Raw genomic sequence first — 20728 nt, forward strand, 5'->3', positions numbered from 1 at the left:
ATTCTGACATCCCGGCAGATAGGATGCCGATATCTCTATGTTGTTGGTGATGTACCAATTCCAAAGGCATATTGCCTCTGTACATAGGAAGTATGATCGTGCTCCCCCTTGGCGGTTTATATAAAACATGCATGCTATGTTGTCTGTGAGGATCTTGATAGCATGGTTCTTGATTAGAGGGAGAAAATGGTCGCATGCATTTTGGATTGCCCTTAGCTCCAGTAAGTTTATGTGCAGGTTGGACTCTGCTGGGAAGCAGTGGCCTTGGACCGTATCATTGAGTAGATGTGTCCTGGAACCTATTAGGAAAGCGTCTTTAGTGATTGTCATGGTTGGAATTCTTTGTTGGAAAGGGACTTGAGCAGACGTTCTTTGATTGTGTCCACCATGTTAACAAGTTTTTACTCTGCGTGGCATTGTGAAGTTTTTACTTTGCAGTCTGTTCAGAGAGTGTCTGTGCAGTATATACATTGTTCGAAGCCAAGCCTGCAACCATCTCATGTGGAGTCTGGGATGCTTCATAACAAACGCTGTTGCCAACATGTGCCCCAAGAGTTGTAAACGCATTCTGGTGGATGTTTGTGGGCTGTCCCTCACTGCTGAAATTAGACTGACTACAGTGAAGAAGCGTTGTTGGGCTAGCGTTGCTGTTAGACAGTCGAGACAGGCTCCTATGAATTCCAACTTTTGGACAGGAACCAGTGTGGACTTTTGCACGTTTATTTGCAACCCTAAGTTTGTGAAAAAGGTTATCATGCTCTGCGTGGCGTTTATCACTTCTTGCAAGGTTGGTGCCCATATGTGACAGTCGTCCAAGTATGGAAATATTATTCTGTCTGCAAAGGTGAACTGAAACAACAGCGAGAACCTTGGAAAAAGCCCTTGGGGCAGTGGATAGGCCGAAGGATAGTACTCTGTGTTGGAAATGCTGTTTGCTTAGGGTGAATCTCAGGAATCTTCTGTGTGACGGGTGGATGGTAATATGAAAAATAAGTATCCTGAAGGTCGAGGGCCGAGAGCCAATCTCCCTTCTCTAATGCCAGAATTATTGTGGTTAGAGTCACCATTTTGAAATGTTGGGTTCTCACAAATTTTGCTGAGTTTTCGTAAATCCAAGATGGGTCTCCACCCACCGGTCTTTTTGTGAGTTAGAAAGTATCGGGAATAAAAAACTCTCCCCCTATGTTGAGATGGTATGGGTTCCACAGCACCTAATTGTACAAGGTGGTTTATTTCCTGTTGTAACAGGGTGCTCCTGAGAGGGGTCCCTAAAGAGGGACAGGGGAGGGGGGATGGGTAGGTGGGATAGAAATAAAAGGGGATGGAGTAGCCCTTCTGGATAATCTCTAAAACCCATTTGTCTGTTGTGATAGTGTTCCAGACTGGGTAGTATGGTGACAGACAGTCTCCGAATGAGCGAGGGACCATTTCTGGTTCCGAAGTCAGAGAGTGTAAAGGTCTTTTGCCTTCGACCACACCTTCAAAATGAGGTGGATTGTTGAGATGTCGAAGGCTGATCTTGGTTCTGTCGACATCTGTTCTGTCTCTGTTTATGCCGTTGGTCAAACGGTCTTTGGGGCTGAGAGGATGGCGTAGACCGGAATCTCTGGTTATAAAACTTGCCTTGTTTCTTTTTGGTCGCAGATACTTAGATGCCCAGGGTTTTTAAGGTCGCCCTTGAATCCTTTAGGGTGTGTAAAAACACATCCGTTTTGCCTGCAAATAGTTTTTGACCCTTGAAGGATAAGTCATCAACTGTTGCCTGGACCGCCCTTGGGAACCCAGAGAGATGGAGCCAGAATGCACGGCGCATGACCACAGATGTTGCGATGGATCGTGCTGCCGTGTCTGCAGAGTCAAAGGACGCTGTAGGGCCATCCTGGAGATGAGGGACCCTTTGGAAATGTTCAGATATGTGACCCACAATGTGCTATGTGGGCCGCATCCAATACTACCTGTATGGCCCTGAGGATGTCACATGAGCCACAGCTCTGTGCTAATTGGGCCGCAAGCAGCCTGCATTGAGCCGCAGGTTGAAAACCACTGCCTTATATTGTTATATATTGCCCGTGACCTGTCCGTGACTTTTACTAAAAATATCCATGACAAAATCTTAGCCTTACCCATGGATTATAGATTTGCCAGGGCCCAGGCCACTGACCCTGTGGCCACATGCTTGCAGGTTGGCTCTGGGAAAATCTTGCTGGCTATGCAGGTGATGGTTGATCGCTGGTGGCCATCAACTCCTCACTCTCAGAGCCCCAGGAGGAATGGTCTTCCTCTGGTGACCACGGTGGCACCACCATAGGGTAGGCTTCCCCACTACGTCTGCCGGTCTCATGCCTGCCAATCAGGGAGTGGTATTGGGACCCCAATGAGCCAGGCCACCTATCCAGCGACCAGCAGCGCTGCTCATAGGCCGGGTAATAATTCAGAGAACAATGCCACCCACTTCAGGAACTGTGTGCAGGCTCCAGTGACTGGGAGCGCGGCCATCGTCTATGACGCTCCGGAGACTGGCATTGAGATGCCAGCAACCGGCATCCGGGCTCTGGCAACCGGCATTGCTCCGAAAACCGGCGCCAAGACTCCAGAGAGTGTCAAGGATGCTCTGGTGGGAACCAGGGAGCGGCACCTTTCAGGTGACTGCTGCCGGAATTCCAGGGACTGGCAGCATGCCTCTGTGGCCCGGTACCACAGATCTGGTGGCTGATGTCTGGATCCCGGAGATCGGTGCATGGAGTTCAGTGATCAGTGTCGGGAACCCACCAGGTGGCCACAGGTCTGTGATTCAAGACGCAGCTCTGGAGATCGTTGGCACAGTCCTGGTGAGTAGGCCGGAGTACAGGGCCGTGGGGGTGACTTCTGCAGGGGTGCCATAGAGGGCTTTCCCCTAGAAACGGATCCTTAGGCCTCTCTTCCCGAGGATAAAGCGACATCAGGAAGAGGAAGATGTCTTTTGCCCCTTGAAAGGCTTCTGGGGTGGATAGCACCATGAGGTACTGTGTATCTCTACCACTCCCTGGCGTAGGAGGCATGTCGCGGGGCGGACTAGGCCCAATAGGCGAGGCTGCCGTGTGGCTATGCTCCGGTAACAGCGAGATGGTCCAACTTGGTCTAGGCTCCTCTTCTCCCTTACCCTTACGGGACCCCTGGGAGCGCCCTCTCCTGGCGTGCTTTTTGTGTCTTTGGGCCGGTACCAGTGACAAGAATCGGTGTCAGGAGGAAGTCAGTACCGGGGGCGTACTTTTTGTCAATGCCGAAGTACTCGGCACCGAGTCCAAATGTGCCAGCGCCACGGCCAGTGCAAGAACTGACTCCACGAGGAGTGCGCAGAGCCTAATGTCTCTCTCTCCTTTTTGGTCTGGGGCTTGAATCCCTTGCAAATACGGCACTTTTCATAAATGTGGGACTCACCCAGACACTTCAAACAACTAAGATGTGGATCGCTGATTGGCACGGGCTTCTTACAGCAATCGCACAACTTGAAGTGTGGGGAGCAGGGCATGCCCCGTCCCTGGGCTAAGTTCCTCGGGGAACTACAAATAACTAAAATATACTAACACTATTAGGAACTGTTAACTATTTTAACTGCAACTATTTACATAAGAAAATTTCCAAGAACCACTGAAAGAGAACCACTTGCTAGAACAAGGAGAGCATTCCAGCACTAACACTGGCGGTAAGAAGGAACTGAGGGAGGGAAGGGGCCGGTAGCGCCCCTTATACCAGTGCATACGCGCACCACTCCAGAGGGCACCAGAGCTGGTCCCCTACAGATATCACTGAGGAAAATCTTCCAGCACTGGTACATGTGGCAAGTACACGCACCTACAATGGAATGGACATGAGCAAGCTCTCAAAGTAGTACACCTCTACCCCGATATAACGCGACCCGATATAACACAAATTCGGATATAACACGGTAAAGAAGAGCTCCGGGGGGGCGGGGCTGCGCACTCCGGTGGTTCGATATAATGTGGTTTCACCTATAACACGGTAAGATTTTTGGCTCCCGAGGACAGCGTTATATCGGGGTAGAGGTGTAGTACTAAATTCATCATCACTTATTTTTAAAATCAAGATTGAATGTCTAAAAGATACAGGACTCAATAGTGTTCACTTACGTAATACAGAAGAATAATTCCCTCCACTGCGGGAATCACTCAGTGGCATTTTAGTGGATTTAAAATCACAGGCCTTAACAAAAATCAGAAGCTTCTCCCCCCGCTCCTCAAAAATCAAACAGCAATAATCGAATCATATGGTAGCCCATTTTACAAATACCATCCTTCACCACACAAAAAGACCCTTGTAAAAGCTTGTGTCAAGAGATAACCCTTGCAGTATGCCCATTAAAAAGCAAACAAAGCAAAAAACAAACCTCACCACACACACAACCATGGGTTGTTCTGGACTATGGGCTAATTCAAAGGTTGAGAGCCTCTCTGAGGCCACCCTTGCCACCAGCTTCTCTTTTATACAAAAGAGACTCCAGTCCCAGCACCTCTGCTACTAGCAACTGCAGCTGAATGGCACAGAAAGGGGGGCACTATCTATTTATGGCTTCATAAAACATATTAAACTCCATCTGGACACGAAAAGGTAGCCATTTAACCAATGCAGAAGCCAAAGCACTGATGTCACCCTGTTTATCTTTAGAAAAGCTGTAAAAATGCCTTCACATTTTTCTGAAGCATCTGCTCTTTGCTAGTTCCACCCACTCTGATTTAAATTCTCTCGGCCTCTACCAAGAAGTACTTGACTACTCCCATCTTGGGATCGTTTTGCATTCAGCCTCACTCTCAGTCCTTGCTTTCTTCTTGCATTGGCTGGTGTCCCAGAGTACAGGACACTCATGATCATAGCCTCATAGAATTCAGGAGGAAACAGGTGGCCATGAGTCATCCACCTCGTTTCCTCTCTACATAACACCTTTAGGGTGAAATGGAGCGAAGATAAAAAAGGTAGCCTGAATTAAGTCCAAATGAGCTTCCTGCCCTTAGACTAGAACTTCTTTGGCTTATGTTTGCTTGACTTGCATTTCTTAGTGTTGCAAGAGTGTCCTGGAGCAGAGATTGTCCATATTCTTGCATGACTCACTTGGCTTCCTATTTAAACACTTGAATTTCTCTGGATACCCTATTGAAGTTCACCTGACAACACACCAGGTGATAAGTTTTGAGCACAAGACTGTGGAGAGAAGGCTGCTCCTGAAGTTCTAGATGCTGCCCATTAGCACTATATAGTTGAGGAAGAAACTCTGAACATTTTGGAGACCTGCCTCAGAGCTGCCTTTGGGTCATGAAGTGACCTATGTAACAACTCTGATTCTATTTCTAGAGTCATAACTGGCAAGAGAATCCTTTCATGAAAGCTGATGGAAAACCTTCTCATGTGACAAGGTGCTATATTTTCCTTCATCATTTTTCTGAAAACAGCCACTTTCTAAATTCCTCCCTCACCTCTTTCCTTTGCCACTCCTGTTCATTCCATTGTTCCTCAAACCTAGCTTAACCTTGCGCCAGTGCCACTGAGCAACTCTGGAGTAAGCTCAGGGACCAGGCAGACTTCCTACACTACAAATTAATTCTATATTCCTTGTTAATTACAACTGAACTGCTGCCTTAACTCATAAGTCTACCCCGCCCCTTATCTCATCTCCACTTTTTACATCCTCTAGTAATCCTGCCCTTGACAACCTGACATTTGACCCTGCCTCTAGTAACCATCCCATTTCCCTTCTCCATTCCGCTTTCAAGCTTCTTAAACATGCTCTCTCACTCACCACCTTGATTTCCTCTCCTCCAATTCCCTACTAGCACACTGCAATTTGGCTTTCACTCCCTTCCCTCCACCAAGACTGCTCTCATCAAAAGGTAACCCATCACCTACTGCCACTGAAGTCCACGGGCCTCTTCTCCATTCTCACTCTTCTTGACCCATGCACTGGCTCAGAAACAGCTTATCACTCCTTCACAGGATACTGCCCACCTCTCTTCCCCGCCCCCCCATACTTTGCTTCAAAAAAATACCTGTTCTCACCCTACCTCTCCAATTTTTCCTTCAGGGTCTCCTTTATTAGCTCATCTTCCTCCCGCTCCAACTTTCCATCTGTCTCCTTCAAGGCTGTCTCCTGAATCAGCTCTTTTCCCCCATAAATTTTATTTCTAGGTAACTTTATGAGCCCTCACAGCTTCAACTATTCACTTCCCCCTTTCTGTTCAGTCTTGCATCTCTGACATTGCATCCTGGGATGTCCCGCCATCAAGTTAAGATCAGTTATAAGACTGATCTCCTTAGCTGTCCTCATAATTCTTCATCACAGTTCTGTCAGCCAGACTCACAAGCACTTGTAATACACTACAGTCCCCCTTTCCCACATCCAGACTTTAGGATAAATGGTTAATGCATCTGTTATAAACATACAGCTAAGGGTAGCATAAAATTCCTTCTTTACCTGTAAAGGGTTAAGAAGCTTAAATAACCCGGTTGGCACCTGACCAAAAGGACCAATAAGGGGAGAAGATACTTTTAAATTTGTGGGGGAAGGTTTTTGTTTTGTTTTGTGGTGTTCTTTTCGGGTCAGCAAAAAATTAGGGCAGGGAAAAATATATTTTTCAAAGCCATACCTAAATTAAGCATCTAAAATTACAAATTGTAAGTAATAGAAAGAAAATGCATTAAATTATTTTTTGGCATCAAACTTAGTATTTATTACCTGAATAAAATGCATAGGAGTCTCCTCCTGCTGCATAAATGGTGAGGCAAACAGACATTTACTTTCAAGACAGGAGACATGATGTCATGACAACATCCTATCACAGTGTCTATTTTTAATTGCACAAAATAATCAATGTAAAGATTTCTGATTACCCTGCTTGGATATATGAAACAGCTGTCTATTGGGTTTGGGGGGAAGGGGGACGGGGAGTGATCATTTGGCAAAAATCTTAAAATGTTTAATGTAAAGTTTAATTAAGAAAGGCCACTTTGTTTTATTTGCACATGTCAACGTTTGGCTATTTTACTCTATTTTGTTTTCAAAATGTGCTATCCTATCCTCATTCTCTTAAAAACCCCCAACAACCACCAACAGCCCTATATCTTAATAGCTCCATTTTACATTTTTCTCAGCTTTTCTGGACATGGAGAATCCAGATCAGTAGCTGCCTCACAGACTCACTACAAATGTGCAATTCTTCTATAGAAGGCAAATTGTTAAGTACTTAATTTTTTTAATTAACTTCTTTAAAATCTTCCCTAAAATCTTATTTTCATAATGACCTACCTGACTTTAAGAAAAAACACAATATTATTCCAGTTCTATGGCATCTATAAGAGAAAGGTATCAATGTCACCAGCGACAGAGAAAAGTCAAGGGGAAAAAACACCAAAAGGCCATGCCTCATGAATGGGAAAACCTCCCTGACAACATCACTGAGCCACTATCTTAGCATCCTTCAAATTCCTCCTTTTGACTAACCTCTCCTACAATATTTACAGAGTACTACCAGATCACTACACCTAAGCAGGCAGTGAGCCAACATCTCTGCTTAATACACTTCGATTTGCTTACTTTTCTGGTGCCTGCCTGCCTGCCCACTGCCATGTTTGTCTCATCCACACACTGAGTCTTGCTACAACATTGATTGTGACACTTGGGACAGAGTGTCTGGACACCACCAAGTCTGGAGGGAAAAGATGGGGGAGGAGGGGGGAGGAGGGTGAGCTGATTCTTGATCCAGTAGGCACTACTATAATACAAATAAATAGCAGCAGCAAAAAAATTGCAGTGGCAAAATTAAGCCATCCAAAAAATAGCTTATTTGAAGAAAGTGGTTTACCTCCCATTTCTTTCATGGGTACTAACTAAATCCTTGAAGATTCTTATATCTACAAGTTGTCGTTTTAAAAGGTTACCTTTAATTATTGTATACATACAAAGTTGAACTTGGATCTAATCAACAGGTAGTTAATTCTCCTATGAATTATGTATTTAACAGGGGGGAAAAGTCACAAATTCAATTCAAGTTTTGCTTAGACGGTACCAACAAGTATATGAACTTGTTCTACAAAATCATTTTCTTAGACATACTTACCACTAAATCCCAGTTATTTTGTTCAAGTAACGTAATAGCTTCATCAATATTTTCAATGCCGGTACATGCCTAAAAGGAAAAAAAAAAAAAAAGAAGTATTAAATGGGGGGGGAAGGGGGGAAATGTTGATTTAAACAGAATTCAGATCAATATTAATTCTTTAACGGTTAAGTAGCTGGGTACAGCCAAAGCCAAGGCATGGGTCTTTGAAGCCTAGAACCATGTGATGACAAGAGGAAAAGGACAGTTTATGTCAGAGGCTAGTGCAGGATTTGGGAAACCTGGATTCAAGCCCCTGCTCCACCACAGCCGTCTTGTGTGACCCTGGGCAAACCACTTAGCCTCTCTGTGCTTCAGTCACACATGTTAAAGATGGGGATAACAGTACTTCCCTATGCCACAGGAGTGTTCTGGGGAGACATACTTTAAGGACTGCGAGATGCTCAGATACTACCATAATTCAAGTAATATACAAGAACCTATGATGGAGAGTTCTGCCATATCAACTCAAAACATTTTTTAAATTCTTAGTAAAAACAAAAGCAGATTCTCCTGTGCAAAACAAAAAACACTAACCAACCAATCTGACTGTTAGACAAGGAAGTATGAAGAGAAAAAAAAAAAAAATCCTTCCTGACCTCTGATCACAAAAACTGACTAACACTCCTTTAGCTTATTCAAAAATACACCTCTACCTCGATATAACGCTGTTCTCGGGAGCCAAACAAACTTACTGCGTTATAGGTGAAACCGCGTTATATCGAACTTGCTTTGATCCACCAGAGTGCGCAGCCCCGCCCCTCTGGAGCACTGCTTTACCACGTTATATCCGAATTCGTGTTATATCAGGTCGCGTTATATCGGGGTAGAGGTGTAGGTCTAGTTGAATGTATAAGGTTTAAGTACTTCATTTAGGTAAATATATATCCATGTTGCTCTGTCCCTATACTATACCTTTCTAGACCCACACAATTTGCCTAATGAACCCATGCCTAATGATTTTTTATTATAGGGTATTATAGCAGAATCTTGGGATTATCATTACACTGAAGCCTTCACTTGGAGAAGATTATAGATTTGCCGGTGAGGCTAGAGAGAATTATTTTACTTGTGGTTGGGGGGTGGGGAGGGGGGGAGAAAGAAAAACAGCTTTACAAATACTGTATCTCCATTTGTATAACCTTGACAGTGTCCCCTTTAAAACAGGTTAAGAGTAAATATTTTTTAAATGATGGTAATAATTCACAGTGGAATGGTACTGTAGATTTTCGCTCAAACTCCCAATTCAAAGCAGGCGCTCTGTTCTATTTACAATCCACATGCAGCATGCCACTTGCTTTTAGATACATACATTTTTCTCAACTGTTCAACTTCCAAACAGGTAGGGTATCACTCTCAGCTTTGCCACTGAGAAGTCGCTTCTCGTCATACATTGCCAAATAACTGATTAATTCATTATTTAACGCAGTCTATCATACAAGTGTTCCATGCGGGGGAAGTGTGAAAGTTTTGTTACGCAATTATTTCTTTCTGGAATGAATCTCTTTATCACAATCCAGCACAAGTTAGTTTTGCCTCTCTTTCTACATACATGTATTAGCACGAGTGTTGTAAGCAAGAAACGACAAGTAATTCTTCCGCTCTACTCTGAGTATTGTGTCCAGTTCTGGGCGCCACATTTCAGGAAAGATGTGGACAAATTGGAGAAAGTCCAGAGAAGAGCAACAAAAATGATTAAAGGCCTAGAAAACATGACCTATGAGGAAGACTGAAAAAAATGGGTTTGTTTAGTCTGGAAAAGAGAAGACTGACAGGGAACAAGATTACAGTTTTCAAGTACACAAAAGGTTGTTACAAGGAGTAGGGAGAAAAATTGTTCTTCTTAACCTCTGAGGATAGGACAAGAAGCAATGGGCTTAAATTGCAGCAAGGGAGGTTTAGGTTGGACATTAGGAAAAACTTCCCAACTGTCAGGGAGGTTAAGCACTGGAATAAATTGCCTAGGGAGGTGATGGAATCTCCATCATTGGAGATTTTTAAGAGCAGGTTAGACAAACACCTTAAAATAAAGAGACCTGATTTTCCAGAGCTGTTAAGCACTCACAACTCCCACTAGTCAAAGTCAGGCCCAACATCATCACTTCTAAAACACTACAGTAGAACCTCAGAGTTACAAACACCTTGGGAATGGAGGTTGTTCGTAACTCTGAAATGTTCATAACTCCGAACAAAATGTTATGGTTGTTCTTTCAAAAGTTTACAACTGAACATTGACTTAATAAAGCTTTGAAACTTTACTATGCAGAAAAAAATGCTGCTTTCTCTTTATTTTTTTTAGTAGTTTATGTTTAACATAGTACTGTACTGTATTTGCTTTTTTGTTTGTTTGTTTGTCTCTGCTGCTGCCTTATTATGTACTTCCGGTTCCAAATGAGTTATGTAGGTCACCGGTCAGTTCGTAACTCTGGTGTTTATAACTCTGAGATTCAACTGTAAATCTAAATCACTTCTAAAAATGGTCTAATCCCAAGAAAGAAGTCGTCCTTGGTAGTTCTATCACAGGAGAGGACAAGTTTGTTTACTTACCTTTTCCAGTTGAAATTACAGTAATTAAGACAAACATCTCAATAAAAAAATATTGTGTGATTTTTAAGACATTCAAGCTTCTATACTGAAATCACACCACTTAAGACTATTTAAAAAAAAAAAAATCAAGCTAGTCACTGTTCAGATACTCAGAGTTAGGTGTAAAACAAGGTTGGGCAAACTTTTTGGCCCGAGGGCCACATTGGGGTTGCGCAACTGTATGGAGGGCCGGGTAGGGAAGGCTGTGCCTCCCCGAACAGCCTGGCCCCCGCCCCCATCCGCCTCCTCCCACTTCCCGGCCACTGACTGCCCCCTCAGAATCCCCAACCCATCCAACCCCCACTCCTCCTTGTCCCCTCCCGGGGCCCCCGCCCCCTAACCCCCTGCTCCTGTCCCCTGACTGCCCCAACCCCTATCCACACCCTCGCCCCCTCACAGCACCCCTCCCCGGGACTCGCGCCCCCATCCCTCTGCTCCTCGTCCCCTCACCACCCCCTCCCGGGATCCCCCACCCCTAACTGTCCCCTGGGATCCCACCCCCTTATCCAACCCCCCCTGCTCTCTGTCCCCTGACTGCACTCCTGACCCCTATCCATATCCCCGCCCTCTGACAGACCCCCCCAGGACTCCCACGCCCAACCCTCCGTTCCCCATCCCCTGACCATCCCCTGAGAACCTCCGCCCCCCATCCAACCACCCCCTCCTCCCTGACTGCACCCCAGGACCCTCCGTTCTCCGCCCCCTTACCAGCAGCAGGAGCTCGCAGCCACAACACCCATCCAGAGCCAACTGCGCTCCCCACACTGCCCAGCGGGAGCGGCGGGCCAGAGTGCGGCCCGTGCAGCGGCGGGGCCGGGGACTAAGCTCCCTGGCCGGGAGCTCAGGGGCCGGGCAGGACAGTCCCACGGGCTGGATGTGGCCCGCGGGCCGTAGTTTGCCCACATCTGGTATAAAACCTGAACCGTCAAATACAACTTAAAATTATCAAGGTACTTCCCTGGGCTACTGTAAAGTATCAAGTGCTAATGATAATTATTTACATTAAAAAGTGACTAATTTCTGTTTTCTCAGCACCTTATAAATGACATGTTGCTAAATTCCATTGAAGTTCAGTTCTATTCTGTCACTTTTGAAGTCTCTTTCCATTCTGGGATTCTGCTTATGAGTCATTGAACTACAATATCAAATTTGGTCAGTTTACAAGTAAAAATGTGATTTTTTTTTAAATGTCAACCCTGCAAACGCCAGGTGACATCTGAAAGTCAAGCTGTGGTCTGACAAATGTCTCTACCAGCACTACAGAGACTTCAGGTCCAATGTTGCTCTTGGATTTATGACTACAGTTGTCACACATGGAGTAACTGAGGTCAGAGTTTATCATGCAGTTGAAACTTACTTACGTATTTAACAGTTCTGTTGATGATATACAATTCAGAATAGAATCCTACTCATTTTCTCATAGTGATGTTTAGCCAATACAGGTAACAGGAGTACACGAGGAAGTAACAAACAGTCACTAAAATGAACAAATGTAACTCTGAATACACAAAGGAAGCAAAATCTGTCAAATAAAGTAGGGGCATTTTTACATAGGGCAGTCGTGCACATTGAAATGCCCTGCTTACATGATGCAAATCCTTAAAGCACAGTAACTCTGTATAGCCTGTACAGAGTCTCAAGGTGTAGTGAGTTCGCTATGTACGGAGTTAGTGCTGACTAGCATTCATGTGTACACAATGCTCTTTCACACTATTTTGACAGGCCTCCATCTGCCATTCCACACTGCTTTACGTGCCATCATGACCAATCCGTCTGTTTACCTGTGTGCTCTCCACTGTACCAGGGTCAAGCTGACTGGATGTAGCACCCCGTTTAAATGCTGGCATGCAGCCAGGACTGCATGCCAGCATACTGCATGCCAGCATACTTTAATGCCAAAGTATGCAAATTCAAAAGAATTTGCATACTTTGGCATTAAAGTAGTATTAATATAGCAGCGTTACACCATACCGCATGCATCTGCTTGGAGCCAAGTAGAGATCCTCGATCTCCTCATCATCTCAGGAGATGCAAGTGTGCAGGTAGCGCTTACCAACAAGCACTGAAAGATGCATTCACATCCATTGCTAAGTAGATGGCCGGGAGGGTCACAGCTGGGATGCTATGCAGTGCTGCATCAAGAGTGAAGAGCTCAGAAACCTTCATAGGAAGGTCAGGGATCAAAACCAAACCTCCAGTAGCATGCAGCTATAATTTGAGGCAGGTAGTGCTTTGCAGCCTATAACCTTGTCATGAGACAGCACCATCTACACTTCAACCTGCCAAATGCACACTCCACTGTCATCCTACAACTGCTCAGGCGATAGTTAAACAGCTCCTTTTGTCTATCCAAGTGCCCTATAGACGGCTTCAACAGCCAGGGAAGCAGATAGGATGGGTCTCCCAGATTGACAGGAGTGATCTCAACACCATTAATGTCCATAGTGATCCTGGAGCAAATCTTCCATAATTCATTAAGGCAAGCAGCTATGAATATCAAAAGCTCCTAGCATCATGGACGTTTCCAGACCCCTCTACATTTATGCATGTTACCCTGCCAATCAGGCCATGATGCACCATGGAGAAAAATCCCATCCTGTTTATAAACTCTGAGGCCTTGAGTGCAGGGGGCACATGGGTCCCATCAACTGCCCCAAAACAATTTGGGAACCCCATTTGTGCAATGTAATCAGTAACCTCCTGCCAAGCTTTATGACAAGCTGCATCAGTAACTTTTTCATAACAGCATACACCTGTATCACAAATGGCCCCGGTCAGTCAATCCATCCACGCCAAATTAACTAGCTACTGACCAGTGAGTCGGAAGTGGCCTCCAGATGGTGATGACGACTTGTTTCTGAACAGTTATAGGAACTCATATGTTGCTATGCTGCCTCTACAGCTTTGGGATGGGCTCAGCACTGATCTGTAGGAAAGTTGCTTTTGTCAGACTAAAATTCTGGTGTCACTACTGGAAACCACCCCAGGTCTATAGAACAATCCTTTCCCAGTCATTGCTTCTTTCCCAAGCCCAGAAATGGCACTGCACTGTGCGAAGCTGCTCCAAGAAAAGTTTGTGCAGGAGCACTTGCTCAATATCCTCCTCCTCCTCCTGGCACAGCCACTGTTGCAGGAAGTGCTTGGTTGCATGGTGGCTGAAATCCAAAACCAAAGCCACCCAGTGCAGAGAACTCAAAGAACACCGCCCCACCAACAGTTTCTGCATATTCACGATTGTCAGCATCACTGTGGGAAGCATCGCTTTCTCCACGCTGTCTGGCAGCAGTTTGAAAATGGCAGTTTCCTCTCAAAATGGCAGTAACAGACAGCAGGAGTGGAATCATGTGAGTTTTGGAGTTTGACCCCCCAAGTCTCAGAATACCATTGGCTTCCAGTGCATATCCCACAATGTGTCACGAGAAAAGTCTCAGAATACACAAGCCCAGCTGCAAAGCAAAGGACAGTGGAATACCCACCCAGAATGCCACACACTTACTTCACACAAAGTCCCTGTTGTGTGTACACAATTATACAGATTGAAACAGGAAATAGCTGTCTGTATGTATGCTACCATGACAGTTTATTTACTGCAGACTAGCCAGTGCGCTACAATTCAGTGCATATTAAAGCCCCCATGTAGACAAGATCAAAGTCACTTTTCAAAGTAGAACCTCACTTTTGGAAGTCTTAAGATTGAGTTTTCACGGTCTATAATAGCAACACAGCATTTTTGAAGGGCCGTAACATAAATACTGATGTAACAATGAAACGGGTAGTTTTGCTTAACTTCTGATTTAGACTTGCACCAAGTGAGACTTCAGAACTGCTCCCCAGCTGAACAGACAGCCTGTGAGATTACTAATACCCAGTTTGCTTCTGTCAGAGATTCCCCTGGAAAGGTTTTCCTCCACCTGCCACCATTCATCTATTACCCAAGTTTCCATTTGGCACTGTAGGTGTGTGTGGCACTTTACAAGGAAACAAAAGCATTAACCATGACCAGATTATCTTAAATTTTATATGACATGATAATGCAGGCTCAGATGAAAACATAAATCATAGGGAAGAATAATTAAATAAAGAGCTGCATAACATTGGGAGTCTACTTCTTTATTTGGTTAATGTGGTGGTAGTCAGGGTCATTGCTGGAGAGATTGTGGAAATAAGTAGACTTGGGTGGAGAGGAAGTTATGCAGCGTACAGCATCAGGAAAGACAATTCAGGAATAAGCAGAAGGGCAGGAGAAAACTGATGGGTGCTTATGTGATGATCCAAGAGAGTACAGCTGCTGTCTTGAGTTAAATCACTTAAAAGTTGGTCTGCGAAAATAGTTACAAGGTCATTCTGTACCTCTTTTGACCTTGAACACCACCAATTACAGTGTTCCCACTGACTAACCGTCAAGATGGGGCACAGAAAAAAAAGACCATTTCTGAGATAACTGGGGACTAGCTTCTTTATAGATCAGGACCAGGAGCACGAAGGATTTGACATAGGTAAGCCCCTTCATTTTCAGTTTAAACCAATTTTTACTGAAAAATTCCCGGGTTTTACAAAAAGTATTATTTAGTTTTTTCTCATTTTCACCCTATTTTTGTATCATTCAAATATATAAAAAATAACTTGTTTTATGAGGAATCCATTGCATGAGATCTAGGTATTACGACAACACATTAGTCTGTGTGTACATGCAAAGCTGCCCGTGGAAGTAAGGCTCTGTATTAGTCTAGAAGAGAACACAATTAACAAACAGGCACGCACGCAAGCTCTGAAGTGCGTGCGCATCTGAATGTACTGATAAATCTGATGCCCTCCACATACCCGTTTCAACTGTTAGCAGATAACAGTTTAAAGATTTGATACACTAAAATGGAAAGAAAATGGAAATCTGTATCAGAATACATTTCAGAACACAAGGAAGTATTCAAAAGTTTTAAAAAAAAACAGAGAAAAAGATGAAGTTGAGTGTATGCACTGCAAATGGTGTGGCCAATTATTAAATGTAAATATTTATCGGCTAATAGTTCTAAGTCTACAACAGTAAACTGTTTATTCAAATGAAAAGTTTTATTTGGGGATTAAAGATATATTGTTTTCTTAAACTCAGAGGTGGCGTGTTTTGAGTGCTGTTTTTGTTCTGCAGCAAACCACATTGATGAACATAATTCAAAGCATTAATCTACTGAATACTCCCCCCCCAGTCTGTTCCCCAAAATGAACCCCAATATTTACCCCAAAAAATTAATAGTTTTTTTGCACTGATTTTCACCTGTTTTTGTTGTGGTGGTAATAAACACTGATAAATTCCCAGAAAAAAAAAAAAAAAAAAGAATTAAAACTGAAAATGCAGCGCCCTAAACATAAAATAGAAGTCAGTGAACTGCACCATGTAGCACTATAATGTGCTCTCTCCACCTCCTGTTTGATCCATTTAGGAAGTTGTTCACTTTGTTATTAGCCATTGCAGTTTCTGTGTGAACTCTGCAGTCAAACCCAGTTAGGGCATGTTGTGGTAGCCCAGTCTGGAGGTGGAAAATAAGCAAATTAATGTGGCTAAATCTGCGTTCGAGAGAAAGGGCAGTTTTCAAATAGCAAGAAAATGAAAAGCATTTCTGGCCACAACTGCTATCAGGGTATCTACTCCTGAGGGGATTCTGCATGACTGAGCGCCTGCAGAATTCCTGTGCTTCCCTGCAGGCACGTGGGGGGGGGGGGGGGATTGCCCCCTCCAAACAGAGATGAGGCATGGGGTGCACACAGAGTTACGTGCCACTGCCCCCCTCTCATTTCTGGAAGCTCAGAGCTGCCCAGCTGAAGGAGGCTGTCTGGGCTCTGCTGACTCTGCAGCTGAAAGCTGCCTCCTGGGTCCTAGTGCCAGCCATGCTCCCCTTCTGCGTGCTGGTAGCCTTCCTTTTTTCTGTGCAACAGTGAGTGCCTGTGGTGGGGCTGGGAGTAAGCGGGGGGGGGGGGGGGGGGGAATGGAGAAGAAAAGGGGCTAGGGGAATCACAGGGGGAAGCAGGAGCCCAGCATGCAGCATCCCCTCGGCAGCAGCTGGGGCTCCCCCGTTAAGCAGGCCCATCGAACCTTCACCCTGACAAGCCCTACCCCCCTACACCTGGACCCCTCTGATGAGCCCCCCACACCAAGACCCCCACCCCACTGATCCCCAACCAGCTGCACCTGGATCCCCACCCCATAAAGCCCCACTGATCCCCCCACACCCAGCCAGATCCCCCCTCCCCCCGCCGAGACCCATCTCCCCACACTCAGACCCTCCCCCTCCCCCCCCCCCCCGCTGAGCCCCAACCACCTTCACCTGGATCCCCTCCAGAGTCCCATGGGCCCTGCACCCGGAACCCCTTCTCCCCCCATGAGCCTCTGCATCCAGATCTCCCACTGAGCCGCCCACACCCAGACTGCCCCACACAGAAATCTCTCACCCCACACCTGGATCCCCCCACACTTGAATCCTGCTGGGCTGAGCCTGCCCACCCAGACCTGGTGCACCCGGTGCAGAGGGGCAGGGCCCCAGGGGTGTTTCTGGGGCAGGTCCAACCCTTGCACTGTGTCAGGGTCAGGTACAGCCTCACTGCCGAGTCCCTTTGAGGTGGGGCTTCAGGGTGATCTCCCATCTCAATGCAGCCTGTTCCCTGTGCTCCCCACTGCCATGCTGGAGCCACATTCATTTATTGACAAATAAAATTTGAAGAATTTTAAAATATTGTGTGTATAATTTTTTGGCACAGAATTCCCTCAGGAGCAGGTATCAAGAGCAGCAATGAATCCAACAGACACCCTTAAGGGTGCGGTCATAACGCCTGCCAATTGCTCAGCATGTTTTCCTCTCCCTAGCAAAATTAGCTTCATCTCAACCAGAATACACTTAAGCCAACTTCCTTCCATCCTGACTTGGATTTCCTTCAGACACTTGGAATACAGAGCTGTCTGTGCTAGATGAGAAAAGGAAGAAGAGCGGTGTACAGTCAGCATGTTTTTGGCAGTATAACCCAGGGCATTTCACAATTTAACTTCTAGTCTTACATAAACGTTGACTAAGAGGCAACAGGGCTGAGCCCTGCAAGACTCCGAAGAGGAGACTGCTTGGGAAAGAGAAGAATCTGTCCACCCTTTGGGATCCATCAGAAGGGAATGAATGAAGTCAGCTTTAGTACAGCTCCATCCACTGATGCAAGATCTTGTTGGCGAGCCAGCAGCATTTCATGTTACACGTGTCAGAAATCGCTGATAATCTGAACAGAATCTTGGGCGGGGGGAGGATGTCTTGCCACGGCCATCATTCATCAATGCAACCAGCAACGTATCATTGCTATAATCAGGTCGAAGTGGAAGTGGTTAAAAAATAGTGGGAGAGAGCAAAAGTCTGCTCACCCCAGCTTTCTCAATAAACTTGCCCCTGAAGAAGAGATTAGTAAGCAAGCAGCAGTTAGAGACCAAAACATTAAAAAGGCTTCTTGATCACACAGTCCAGTTGGCCATAAAGGCTGGTAGAATTCCCTGACTAAGGGTGGTATTATTGGTCTTGGTCAAGCAGCAAGCTCTCACTAAACAAGAGGGACGTGGCTTTTATTTCACAGACGATTTCCCTGAAATGCAACCTAATAAATACAGAGTCTAGGGCAGTGGTTCTCAAACTTTTGTACTGGTGACCCCTTTCAAATAGCAAGCCTCTGAGTGCGACCCCCCTTATAAATTAAAAACACTTGTTTATATATTTAACACCATTATAAATGCTGGAGGCAAAGCGGGGTTTGGGGTGGAGGCGACCCCCCATGTAATAACCTCGCAACCCTCTGAGAGGTCCCAACCCCCAGTTTGAGAACCCCTGGTCTAGGGGCATAGAGTATATCAGTTTGAATCATGAAAAAGTTAAAACACGTACACCAGATTTCAGTTCTTCACTGGACCTCTCATCTCCAGTAGGTTAGCAACATGGTCTGCTTTAGGATCCTAGCACTATATAGATGACTGAACATGAACACTTGTTTACAGGATCCATGTACTAATGAGCCACTAATGTACATCACAATAACTTGCTAAAAAAATCCCCTGCAAAATTCAGCAGACTGGAGGGTTCCAATGATTCTATATGCCAATGATAAATCCAAGCTGTATCTTCAAGTATTCTCTATTTACTGTATTTAGGTAGATGGTAGTCCCACACTCCCTGATGCTGGTAATATTTCTGACTTCCCTATATTTCCTTTGGACCAACCAGGAGGCTAGCCTCCTGAAGAACAGGCCCAGATGGCAAACTGATCCCTGTTGTAAGAAAGGGAGCATATCGTTTTCATATGACCTTTGGTAGCAATGAGTCGGTGGCAAATGTAAGTCAGCTGGCCATGTCTCGTACAATGCTTCTGCTGCCAGAAACTTGTGATCCCTCATTCCAGAGAATTATTTCTGCACCTTCCTGAGGTGACCTGACAGGAACACATCTATCTTTGGCTCTTTAGGACAGAGGCTATCCAGCAAACGGTGACGTTCTTCACACTCCATAAACTTCACTTATGGATTGCCAGCTCAGCCAATTCACTGTAGTTTAGCAAGAAAAGGCTTGCTTTTATTTGTTGTCCCCATTGATAGAAATGGATAAGGGAGGATGGCAAACACATCCAACGCATTGCATTCCCTGTTCTATCTCTAAGGTCTGGGGAGAAATCTGCTCACTTTGAATGCCAAGTGCCTCAACTGTTCTGTGACCTGGACTCAAACTTATCAGGAGGCAGAGATAAGGCTCTTTTCTGGGACTTTTTCCTGGGCTTGTTGTGTAATATCAACTCTCTTCTTGCCAGCCTGGCCTGATGTTAATCCAATCAGGAATCCAGATTGGAAAGGGCTATGCATGTCCATTACGGTCCTTGTTACTAACCCATGGTCACCAGGAGTGATAGGAGACAACAAAAGATATAAACAACTGTCTCCCCAGATATAGCAGACGACTGAAAATCTGGAAATTCTCGATAGCCAGACAATGGATCACTTACCCTTAAATGCTCGTGAAATTCACGTCCAGTAGCTGTCGTGACTCTGCTTGAGCCCCTGCTGTCATCTACATGAGTGGCTCCACTATTATTTGCATTGCAGGAGCACTTAGAGAGCCCAACCAAGATTGGGGCCCTACTGTGCTTGGCTCTGTACATTCACATAGTGAGAGACAGTCCCACCCCTGGTCCCAGAGAACTTACAACATAAATACACAAGACAAAGGATGGCAGAAGAAAACATAGGCACAGAAAAGGGAAGTATGTCATCCAAGTCACATGGGAGGTCAATGACAGAGTCAGAAGCACAACCTACTTCTAACTCCCAGTCCAGGGCCCTGCTCACTAGAGAAGTAGTTCTCAGTTTTTTCCATACCAGGAACCCCTTCCCATCTCGGGAGGATGTAGCTCGAATCACTCTTCCACTTCCTAATATGGGAAGAACAGAGTGGTCACAAACCCCAGACTGAGAACCCATACCTCCAGAGGGGAGATGTGTGTATCTTTCTAGACAAGCGATATAGGACCTAACCACTCTACTAATCTATCTCTTGGTTCTGGGGTGCATCAGGATAGCTACACCAAGCATGCTGAAGGGCAGAGGCGTAGTTTTGCATTGGGCCAAGTCTCCTGATGTCTCTGACTCTGTTTTGGAAAACTACTCAGCAGAGAAAAGAAGAGCTCAGCACTGTGGCATCACAGCCAAATAAAGTTGTCTATGAGATGTCCAAAAAGTACCCTTTTATAGCAAGGAGACAGTGAAATCTGGTGAAAAATCCCATTCTATGATGCGAATTCACTGTTATAAATGCTCAAAGAAAAAAAAAAAAAAAAAGGGCTCAGCTTCCTGGAGACCAGATTTTAGAAAATTACAAAGGATTTACATGGTTTGCTGTACCTGGAGAAACTACTAATAAAACAACTAGCTACTTACATCTCCGTGAGATATAGGAGAGGAAGTCAGTAACAAGGCCAGTAATAGCAAGATCTGGAAGTTA

At 45.1% G+C, this 20728-nt stretch overlaps 1 protein-coding gene across 1 annotated transcript in view; it reads right to left on the minus strand.

The window, feature by feature from the left end:
* FAF1 (Fas associated factor 1) overlaps nucleotides 1-20319 on the minus strand; it is a 320133-nt gene extending 299814 nt beyond the window's left edge. The window contains 2 exon segments of the mRNA XM_065409464.1: nucleotides 8103-8171; nucleotides 20047-20319. Coding sequence (XP_065265536.1) covers nucleotides 8103-8171; nucleotides 20047-20319 — 342 coding nt within the window.
* Between the last annotated feature and the right edge of the window lie 409 nt (nucleotides 20320-20728).

Source organism: Emys orbicularis, chromosome 8 (genome assembly GCF_028017835.1).
Source record: "Emys orbicularis isolate rEmyOrb1 chromosome 8, rEmyOrb1.hap1, whole genome shotgun sequence".
In the NCBI taxonomy this organism is placed as follows: Eukaryota; Metazoa; Chordata; order Testudines; family Emydidae; genus Emys; species Emys orbicularis.